Genomic DNA, 11,129 nt, shown 5'->3' with positions numbered 1-11,129 from the left:
GGACGATTCTGGCAAGTAGTCTCGGTTGCTTGCTGGGTCCTGCTTACAAGACGTTGAAGATTGGAGTATTCGAGCTCGATCGGATGACTGCATAGTTGATAGTCATTCGACTCGTCACAGTGGCATGCTCGCTACAAGAACAGGTCTGACCAAGCCAAACAGGCCTGTGCCAGGAGCAACATTCATTGGGTGCGCACATCCGCACGAGTGCATGATCAATGGACAGGGTTTGTCGCCTCGCTGACTACCAGGAAGCAAATAACTATGACATGCGGCGTGGATGGCACAAGAATGTTGGAAGTTCTGGTATCCAAATCCTGTCTTGCCAGAACGCAACAAAAGGCCACGATTACAAGCGAAACGAAGCTCTGGAGAACTTCCTTGTGATCTCGTGGCTTCTAAGCGGACTCATGGTCTATGCCACTGCGGAATTAATCGACAAGAGGACCAGCCTCAGGCTCAGGCCCGTCGGAGAAATGTTGTTATTGTAGGTCATTCGGCGATTTTCTGGTGCCTCTCGTGGTCGCAATGATATGCCCAACCATTATTGACTAGTCGAGCGTGCTAGTGACCTAATCCGGCTTCTGCGAGTTGCATTTGGAATGACTTCGTACTCGCTGCCTCCTCCGCTCGCTACGAGAAGCGATGAGATCGGCCAGACGGAATGATGGTGGCCGCTGCACCCAAATTGGTAGCGGCACGGCAGACATCATCATGCACGCCCGGAAGACGTCGGTTGCAAACGACTTCGAGGTTGGATTCGATCTAGACATCACACCACCAAAGCACTGCTAGTCTGCTACGGTTAGGTCATTCATGTACATTGACAAGCGTACATTCCAAGTTCCAAGAGCAGACACGATGGCTTAAATTACCAATTCGTGTAGCCGAAAACATCAGCGTTGAGCACCTGGGGTCCCTGCTAAAACGACCCTGGCTCAATCTAGCTACTACCTCGTGGCACAACGCCTCATTTAAGTCAGATCAAGCCACCCGAAATTGTCGACATTCCTGGTCATCCATGTTCAGCATTCGAAATGGAGATCAAATTACGGGGCAGACGGCCTGTGCTGATTCTTTAATTCTCCTACAGTCGGTGATTTAATTACGGCATCCTTGTGACACGTGAGAATGGATTCGACAGGGTTGTCTTTGATCACACTCGGTCCAGGTCTTCGTCCAACATCTTGTGGCAGTAATCGCGTAAGCTCTGGCAGTGCTATCAGGACATCAAGATCGACTCGAAAATCGACTCGTGCATTGGCCGGGCGCGGATGTCTTTTGGTCCAAATGGTTTTGATATACTTCGAGGTTGAGTTTGGCCGTTACTAGTGTACGCTCACATCGCAAGACTATCCCTGTGGCTGACCTATAGCCAACGGCCCGTGTCCTTATTTGGCCGTTGAATTGCAAAGGCAATCATAACGTCCAGGCGTCCAGTATGCCGACGGCGATTCATGAACTTGCGACCCGAAGTCTGGCGATATTGCTGGCTGCTGGCTTGTAGTGACGTACGCTTGAATAGAGAAAACCGGCGCTGCTGTAATTTGGGTATTGTTACTGCGGTTCTTTGCAGTCTCAATGCTGCCTTCAGATGCCCTTGTCAGCGCGTTTCGTGAGTTGGATAGGGCAGCTCGAGCAGGCACAAGGCAAACAAAGCCCGACGCGGAAACGCCAAGAGGATCTCTTGGCGATTATGCCACTTCCACCTCGACTTTCCAGGCTCACACGGCCCAATTGTTCATGAAGCATACGTGATCCGCGACAAATCTTTGCATGCAGACACGTCGTGCTCGAAGTCGACATCTCGATGAGTATGCGACTGCGATGAACTACATCTAAGTCGACTCGTAAACGCGCTTGAACGCCACGATCTTAGGATTCGAGCGCATTAGTAAGGGTTAGCACGCCAGTCAGATCTGTGCTTCCGCCTCTGTTGAATGCTCATGTTGCTCTGGGTAGCAACCGACAAGAATGGCCACCGCTCTCTTAGCTCAAAGCGATGAGAGCCCCATCACCGCCGCACTACCGCCAAACACAGACTACATCACTTACCTGACAATCCTGGAATATCAATTGAATCCCTCAAATCTTGCCCTCCTCAACAATGTCCTTAAGAAGGACGATGGCACTCTAGCCAAAGAGATCGGTTGGGATCTTCTTCGCTTAGTCCTGCCGATGCTGAACGAAGCGCCTAGCGAAGCAAGAGAGTGCCTGGAACTGATAGCAAAGCAAGGCAATCCGCGTGAAGTCGTCGTTCGTATCGCAGAGGAGCTTGAGAAGTTGGGCCAATCCTTAGACGACGTGGAGTCTGATGACAGCGTTTCAGAAGAAGAGGGTGATGATGGACTGCCAACATTCGCCGGCGAGGCTCCACGGGTGCATCTGGGTCAGATGAAGCTCGACGGCATGCCAGAAGCAGAGAAGATGCCATCTCCGCAGCCTGATGCGATGCCTGAGAGATTCCAGCGTCATGGCAGTGATGATGTCCTCGTCTTCCACGCACTGCTATCAATGCTCAGCGTTGTGCATCCTCGGATCAAGACACAGTATCCCAGCAGGTTTCTTGCAACTTCATTGCCCGCTGCACTATCCGCATACCGGCGCATGCCAATCACCACAGGGACTACAGAAATTGTGCTTCGATGCTTGAACAGTCTTGCAGGCAGACAGCGCCCACCGGTTCCCCTACGACCATCCGCGACTGAGCAGTCACAGACTCAGCATGGCCAGGCGCCGTTGCCAGACCCCGAGGCGCCTCAAGAGGCGCAAGCGGGGACGAATGTCGCTTCTCAGTCCGAGAAGGATATCATAAAACGGCTGTTACAGGCAGTCATGCTTGAAGCGCTGGACGAATACGTGGCATCCCTTCAAGGCGACGGCCTGGCTTCCATGTTGTGGACGAGACGTCTGCGCGAATCAGCCCAACGAAAGACAATTCTCACGGCTCCTGGCAAACCCACCGCCATAGACATCTTCACTATTCCGCCTTTCAACAATCGCGATGTGCTCATGCGAAAATTTGTCTCGCTTTCGGACGTCCTCGAGATCAATGCGGAAGCCCAAATCGAACGCATACTCAATCCGCCCTCGATCAGCGCACAAGACAACGACGCACTCGAAACCGAAAGCGAGGAGCCTTCAGAGTACCCGACATCACCTTCACAAATCCCCTTTCCGACCACTGGCGTCGTCCTCATGCTAGCTGCTAGTCAATTTGCAAGAGACGCTAAGACTGACTCAGCAATTGACTTGCGAGCGATTGCTCAGCTCTTCAATGTTACCACGCCCTTCTCCGACTCCCCTAAGATCCCGAGTCCAGGCATACACGATGCTCTCCACAGCCTGATACTTCGCTCCATCACTTCCCAGCCCTCCGGCATTTCGAGTCTTGGAAGCAATCCCTACATCCGCATCTTGTCCATACTCACGCAGGCATTCACTATAACGCCCGACATCCAGTCTCGCGACGATGCACACTATCTAGCCACGAAACTGTTGCAAATACAGCCTGACTCTGCGCTGCGGCTCACGGCCATCAAGCAGACACTCAAATGCGAAGCTGTCACCCAATTGAGGCCCACTGGAGGGCTTCAGACTGTTCCCCTGGCTACACCGTTCACAGAGGGCGCGCTCAAAGCTGTGGGCATCAACTGGCTCAAGGATGATCTACTGGCTTCGTTACAAGGCGCCGCTGCAACTGCTGACAAGGTAGAGTCTTCGCGACAGCCCTTAGAAGCTAAAATTCTGCAGGAAGACGACACTCTCAAAGCGCTTCTTTTCGGCTCCAACATCCCATCACCTCCCGCGGATGACGCAAAGGACGACTCCGCCGTCTCGAAGATACTTCTTGCTCTGCCATACTACATCGCGCTCCTCAACTTCTGCACGGTCCTTATTTCCCGACTCCCGCCATCAACTGGAGCCGATCTCAAGCCTGATGCAATAGCACTGGTGGAGAAGCTGAAGCCGTGGTGGGTGTACTTTATTGATATACTAGATCGCGGCAAGAAGGCGAGTGATGAGGCGGAAATAGAGGCTGAAGATATCATGACGAGCGCGAGCGACATATATGCGTTTGAGGATGCTGGGCTACGGCTGGAGGGCGTGCTTGTTCCGGCTGCGATAGAGGCTGCCCTTGCTGCGGCCAGTGACTCTTAGATCGATCTAGACAGAGCAGTGGCTCAAGAGGACCAGCGAGGAGGCGTGTTTGAGCTAGATAACGCAAGATCACGCCCCCTCACGAGTCATCATCGGATCGAAGAGCCTCGACGGACTGTGGTAGGCAACGCTAGATAGCCCTCCAGCTGTCGAATATATCTGCCCGACCCGGATAACAAAAGCCCTCCGACGCGACGACTTTGGCCTTCCTTCCCTCGTTTCTTTTGGTCAGTGCCTCAGAACTACAGTAACAACATGTAGAGTAAGTCCCTTCTCCTCAACGTGAGTGTTACGAGACGATCCCTCAAACAACAGCTTATCCGCTCACACGTCGCTGGACACCAGGTCAACCGGTCTTAGCAAAATCCGCATGAAACCGGTTGACAAGGTGTTTCTCACTCGCGACTGCCTTTCCAGTACTGCAAACAAACAGCAACAGCAGGTGCATACTCCGATCGCTCCTTCTGCCACTCTTTTACTGACAACTCCACGAGCGGCAGGTGCCTTCCCATGCACCTTCCAGCGTAGCTGGCCTTGTAAAACGGCTTGGACATGGCTTTACACCAGACCGGATGACCGAGCCGACCAGGCTTGCGCCTTCCTCACCCATCTGCGCGGTAGGCAATAACGGCAGGCGCATACATGAATCGCTCCGTCTGCCGAGCATTCACTGGCAAGACCGCAAGCGAAGGTACCTCCACTCGTACCTTCCACGATTGTTTACCTTGTCAACCGGCTTGAGCAGAGCTGGATCGAGACCGGATGACAAGACCACATCTACCGTACCTTCCTTTCGCGTTTGTCGGACAGGCGCAACGGCAGCAGGAGCAATGATCGATCGCTCTTTCTCATTCGACACACTCTGACCGCGTCATCGATGGCAGGCACCTTATTCAAGCAAGCCCTTTCCGCATTTGCAAGTCTAGTCAACCGGCTCGTACGGAGCTGGATGCAGACCGGATGACAAGATCTCGTCGAAGCCGCTTTTCCCCTGCTCACGGATTCGAGGCAAGCAATGACCGAGCGGATGCGTGGAGGTGACTACGATTCGTATCACTGAGAGTACTTGGCAGATGCACAAGCAGTGGCTGTCCTGCCCAATCCCAGAGCACGGAACATCTTGTCAACCGCCTTGAGCCTGGGCCTCCGTGAGACCGGATGACATGCATCATTGTAGTCGACCGGTTGACCTGCGTGCGGTGCTGCCTCCTACGTCTGTTCCCTGTACACCACGCCCTCGTGCGAGCTCAATTGCCACTGCTGCGGAAGTCATCAGCATGGGGAGGTGGCCGTGCGTCTTCTAGATAGATGCCATCCTTGCCGATGCAGCTGTCGCATTCGAAAGATAGCTGCATGTATATAAATAAGTGTGCCGCAAAGCCATCGCCACGTTGTAGACACACGGATGACATATGCCTTGTACGAGAGAGACACGGAGAGTCGAGAGACGGTATGAGACCTTCGTTCTAAGTTAAAATGTGTTCGCGAATAACATTATCATTTCGAAGTGCTCGCTTGGTCATGTACATCATTCCTTTATGTTTCCCACTCGAACGATGGTCCGCGTTCGATGGCCCCATCTGATACAGGATTCTTTCCATCAGCGCCATCATCCAGCCTATAGCAACGCACCTCCCAAAACCATCGCCCCTGCCATGGCGATACTCCTCCTCGTATTCGGACTCTTCTGTTCGATCCGCAGATTGTCCAACTCACACCAATTACTGATGTTGAGACAACTCAGATACTTGCACCAACTGCACGTATCATGGTACTTATAGAAGTTGTTCAAGAGCACCACGAACCCGACCAGTACCCCAATCAGCGCACCCGCCCTCAACAGCCACCAGCCCCACCAGAGCGGCTTGCGGCTCTTGAAGAATGCAAGCGGTGATTTGCGGAAGGCGGCGTAGTCTGCCATCTTCTCGCGGCGGGCAGCGCGTTGTGAAGGTTTCATGAGGGAGAGGTCTTGATTCTCGTTGGAGGGTGTGCGGTGGTACGGGCCGACTTTTGAGGAGGAGCCAGTGGTGGGTGAGGTTGAGGGGGGGCCGGAGCGTTCGCCCATGCGTTTGCGTAGTGGGGCGGGAGAGTGCAGGATGCAGATGCCCAGGACGAGGCCCATGAGAAACCCGCCGATATGGGCGAAGTTGTCGAGACCGGGAAGGAGGCCTAGGACGAAGGAAACGACAATCTCAGCGATCAACCACATGAGTTCACGCAGCGGCTTGTAGCGCTCCTGCCAGTGGTAGATGAGATCGAGGAGATTAATGGCCAGGATGCCGAAGAGGGCGCCAGATGCACCCGTCGAGGCAGCTGCTTTGCCGGCAAAGTTTGCGCCGAGTACGAAGCCAAAGATGCCAGAGAAGAAGTAGACTAAAGCGAAGCGGATACTGCCAATAAGCTTCTCAATCTCTCGACCCAAAGTGAGCTGCAGGAGCATGTTGAAGGCGATGTGAATAATGCCAGCGTGCAAAAAGATGGGAACGATGAAGCGGAACCACTGGTCGGGATGCTGGTTGTCAAGACCGCCAAAACCGCATAAAGCACTGAGGTCGCAGCTATTGTTCGGATCGTCAGGATCGTTGCTCGTGGAGCTCGGGCAGTGCCACTGGGTCACGGGTGGATTGGCTTCTTGGATATCTTCGTCGCGGCGCATACAGGGCACGAAGCGAGCGCCCATGTTGATCAGCATGTATGGGGAAGGCCCGATCATGGGATTGAAGGAGGGCTTGGTCATGATAGGCGATCCAGTGACGATGGAATTGCGGATGATTTCAACGATGAAGACGGTGAGCTGAGCCATGGTGACGACGTAGACGACCCATGGAATCTTGCCACGAAACCAGCCGTCCTGCTTCTTCTTTCGCTTCCTGTCTTTCCCCGTCGACTCGGTCAGCAGCTGTGCTTCGACACGCCCTTCTGGCGAGGGAGGATGATGCGTGTTTTGGTGGCTGAGATCGGACTGATTGGTGGATATCTTGGAGACGGGGAGTGTATACATCTCTGTTGAGGATTGCTTTGCGGGTTTCTGAGGCAAAGATGACTGCGATGAGCCATAATAGCGAGGATCTGGTGGTGCGTCTTGGCCAAAGGTGTGATTTAATGTTGATTGTGAATGTTGGGCAGAGGCTGCAGGCGTGTAGAATGCTTTGGTGTAAGGTAATGAGGATGGCGGAGGCTTGTTAGGTCTCGACGGCTGAGCGAACGAATTGTAGTAGTCCTGGCTCGCCATCTCGGCGGGGACGTATGTTGTCTTTGTTCTCAACCTGATGCGATAGCCGTCTCCGGCATCAACAGTGAGGCGTGTCTGGCTGAATGACTCTCGACTAAGCGTAAAAAGTGATTGCGAGAGTCGCAGGCAATTAAGCTAGGTATGTAGTTGTGTTTTCGGCGGTCGAGATGAATGATGCGAGGTGGAATGAGACAATTGGGCGCAGGCAATTTGGTTTGATCACTTCAAACACTGTACAAAGAACGGAACGGCAGCCTTCAATTCAAAAGATTGTGGTGTAAGGCAAGGGATGAACGAGCTTCAGACGTAGGTAGTGAAGGTGGAAGAAAGGACCGACGTCAGGCAGAGAAGGAGCGACACTGGAAATTCCAGAAACAAGGAAACATGTAACAGCGACATGAGGATGTCGTTGTCGTTGGATGGGTTTGACCCAAGCGACAGAGGTGGTCGAGGCTCAGACGCTCAAGCGAGGTCCAACCCCTGGAATGTGAAACGCGAATAGCATGAGCGCCCCCAAGTTAGGCCTAGTACGCCCCCGGTTCCTGCGTCTTCCCGAGCCACTAAAATAAGATCTCGAGGGGCAAATCAGATGCAGAAAAGTTTCGTGGATTTAATGATATACTAAGTATCCTCGAGGTATCATTGCCCACCGTCCTAATGTCAATGCAGCTTCCCTTGCAGGGCCATGGATGGCCAAATCACCCTCTGCTTTGGGTCCTCTTGCTGCTTCTTGATGTCTCGGCATCAGCAGGGATTATCTTGAATGATCGTGCGCCTATTCCCGGCCATACAATGCCTCCTGGCCTGGCCCACATCCTGTTGTCTGCTCTAACAATAATGTCATAGTTCATTTGTCAATCGTGTACTCATCTCGAATTCTGTAGAGGCATACCTCGCCAGGCAGTTCGCTGTTCCTTGTCACGGCAAAGCCATCCTCGTCGGTCCGGTAAGTCGTCTCGAAGGGTTCCATCAAGGTAATAATCGCCGCGTGCGGGCCGTGGCGGTGGTCTCTTCACCATGCTCGGGCAGGTCTGCCTCAGTCGTTGTTCCAAGCATCATTCGACTGCATCACAAATCACCCCAACCGGCCTCGAACTTCCCGTCAAGTAGAACACCAGCCTGCACACCGACCCAACAAGCCAACGGCCCAGCCCATGCCACAGCGCCAACCCAATCAATATCGCCAACAACAACACAATCATATTCAGCACCACCCGCTCCCAAGGCTCTAACATATAAAGCCCAAATGTGACCTCATATTGGTAGTACTTTAACCGCAGCTGGTGTGTTACTTTGTCCGGGAGCGATATTCGCGGACGACGCAAGATGGCGGGCTTTTGTTTCGAGGCGAGGGAGTGCAACGTGCTCATACGGGAGGAGATCTGGGAGAAGTAGTCGGCGGATTCGTTGAGCGCGCTTTCGCCGAAGAGTGGGAAGGGCTCGACCAGGAGCGGGGTGGTGACTGCTGAGTTCATGGTGGGTGGGCAGGGTACTAGGTCCGGGGGCGTAGGAGAGGCCCGTTGCTCTGCTGGCTGAATGCTGACGCGCGACTGCGCTGTTTCGCGTCGACAGAGGGCTTGTGAACGCAGGACTTGGTCGTGCTGAAAGAGCTCGGGTGCCCTCGTTGCTATACCTAGTGGTTTGGGGGCCGAATCGTGCAAAATCGTTCGACGCGTAGTTGATGGTAATGGTTCCTAGGTATGGATGTTGACTCAGCTGCAAAAGGCAGCCATAGAGAATGTCGACACGCGACGAAGTGCTTGTTTGTCCAACGATACTGCTGTGCGAGTTCCTTCGTGCTGCTGCACCATACGTGCTCGTGCTAATGAGTCCTATCGGTCCGCAACAACGCCAGTTCCAAGGCAGGCGCAGCTCGTGACCCAGCAGTGGTAACTGCGCTCTTCTCTATTTGCTCGCGACTTGTAGCTACGATTTGATGACATGCAAGAGAACACCAAGGTGCCACGGCGCCGACAAGCCTTATCAATCCACCGTCACTCTCACACTGCCACTTTCCACTCACGGCACGGAATCCCCGGGTATCACTCCTGCCTGATTGGTGATTACGAAAGCGCTCACTGAGCATGGCGCCCCACAAGTGGTAGTCTCCTACTGGTGGATTGGTCTTTTGGTACCTGAATTTCCGTGGCGGTTGGAAAAAATAAGGATCTGGCGTCATCATGACTGCAGATGCTGCACGGCATCGCTATCCAACATTCCGATCGCAGGATCTGATGATGAGCGGCTTGGAAGGATTGCCGGGGCCTGGGATTATTTGGAGGAACTTTTGATCTGAGGGAAGGTGCGACCATATATTTGATCACTGACTCATTCAACCGCTAGGGAGGGCTCTACGCCCATATCACCGTTGGGTCGGGCTCTGGTTTAAAGTCTGATAACCTGCCAAACCGCCGCCATGACTCCAATCATGAATCCTCTCAATGAAATGCTCTACAACTCATCTTTGGTGTCAGGGTCGGTCACAAGGAACTTGGCGAGGATGTTGCTCCGTTTCTGGATGTCGTCAATGCGCTCTGGTGCCACGCCACCCTTCTTGAGGAGACCAGCCAACCGTGTCTGCTCCTTCATCGCATATTCGGGGTTGCCCGTGATCTTCGCAATCGCTTTAAGATAGTAGTCCTTCATAGCCCCCGTAGCACCCGCAGCGGCCTCCTGAATGTCTTTGCTAGCTTGTTCCCAGTTCTTCTTGCCCGCATATTTCGCCAAGATAGTGTCGAAAGCCTCGATAGTGCCCGCGGCTGTCGAGAGGCCGCCTCCTGTGGTGCGGTACGTGCCAGCCTTGGAGTTGACAAAGTCCACCAGAGCGTTCTCGGACCGAGCGCCGCTGTATGTCTCTGGGGTCTTCGAGCCTTTGGGGAAGAATTTGATGGTAGGATAGCCGGAGATGCCCTGGTCCTGAGCGGTTGCTTTAGCGTTCTCAGCCTCGGCGTCGACTTTGGCGATCAGAACAGAGGGCTCCGCAGCGAAGTCGGCAGTCAATTTCTCCCATTCAGGTGCTAGGGTCTTGCAGTCTAAAGATGCCAGATTAGCGTTTGACGCAGCCAGGGAGGGCGCTGAGGGGTGGAAACTTGTACTGCTAACAAATGGGCAGGCTTGAAATGAGCGTCACTCGAGCGTCACTTCGTAGCAACCGAAGCATCGTGGAAATCGGGCCAGGGAGACCGCTGTGGGAGAACTTACGACCACACCAAGGCGCCGTGAACGCCACCAACACGTCCTTATCCCCACCAACCTCCTCCTTGAACATCTTGTCATCCATCATAATCGTACTGCTAGCAGCTTTCTTCGGTGTCTTGGGCTTGAGTCCAGTCTTCTCCGTCACAAACGCCGTTAGGCTCTCCAGATCCCTACCGCCCTTGTAATCCTCGGGCTGCTCAGACTTGCCATCGAACCATTTTAGGGTGGGGAAGCCTGTGACTCCGAACCTCTTGCCCAGCTCCTTGTGATCATCAGCGTCGACATTCGCGATGGTGACTTTGTCCGAGAGGGCGCTGAAGGATGAAGCGAGTTCCTCATACACGGGTGCGAGGTTCTTGCAGTGGCCACACCATGGCGCATAGAACTCGACGAGTGCAGGCTTGTTGCTTTTGAGGACGGTCTTGTCGAATGTCTTGGGATCGAGGACTGTGACGGCGGCGGCTGAGGCGAGTGCCGCAGGCCAGAGGAACGAGAGGAGGCGAACCATGGCCGATGTAATTGAACGATAGGCGGATAG

The 11,129-nt window shown here is 53.8% G+C and overlaps 4 protein-coding genes across 4 annotated transcripts; 1 reads left to right on the top strand and 3 right to left on the bottom strand.

Annotated features, from left to right (window-relative positions):
* Positions 1-1,974: 1,974 nt before the first annotated feature.
* Positions 1,975-4,161, top strand: AB675_12124 (uncharacterized protein; the record flags this gene model as incomplete). The annotated part of the gene is made up of 1 exon (XM_018141030.1): positions 1,975-4,161. One exon carries the CDS (start codon positions 1,975-1,977, stop codon positions 4,159-4,161), a length of 2,187 nt encoding a protein of 728 aa, XP_017998232.1.
* Positions 4,162-5,779: 1,618 nt separating this feature from the next.
* Positions 5,780-7,393, bottom strand: AB675_12123 (putative rhomboid protein; the record flags this gene model as incomplete). The annotated part of the gene is made up of 1 exon (XM_018141029.1): positions 5,780-7,393. One exon carries the CDS (start codon positions 7,391-7,393, stop codon positions 5,780-5,782), a length of 1,614 nt encoding a protein of 537 aa, XP_017998258.1.
* A 1,055-nt stretch (positions 7,394-8,448) lies between these two features.
* AB675_12122 (uncharacterized protein) lies at positions 8,449-8,868 on the bottom strand (the record flags this gene model as incomplete). Its single annotated transcript, XM_018141028.1, has 1 exon — positions 8,449-8,868. One exon carries the CDS (start codon positions 8,866-8,868, stop codon positions 8,449-8,451), a length of 420 nt encoding a protein of 139 aa, XP_017998392.1.
* A 976-nt stretch (positions 8,869-9,844) lies between these two features.
* Positions 9,845-11,099, bottom strand: AB675_12121 (Protein disulfide-isomerase tigA; the record flags this gene model as incomplete). Its single annotated transcript, XM_018141027.1, has 2 exons — positions 9,845-10,425; positions 10,595-11,099. 2 exons carry the CDS (start codon positions 11,097-11,099, stop codon positions 9,845-9,847), a joined length of 1,086 nt encoding a protein of 361 aa, XP_017998425.1.
* Between the last annotated feature and the right edge of the window lie 30 nt (positions 11,100-11,129).

This window comes from Cyphellophora attinorum (genome assembly GCF_001299255.1).
Source record: "Cyphellophora attinorum strain CBS 131958 chromosome Unknown Contig19, whole genome shotgun sequence".
Lineage (NCBI taxonomy): Eukaryota > Fungi > Ascomycota > Eurotiomycetes > Chaetothyriales > Cyphellophoraceae > Cyphellophora > Cyphellophora attinorum.
Note: the sequence above shows the minus strand (reverse complement) of the source record. Positions and strands in the feature narration are given on the sequence as shown.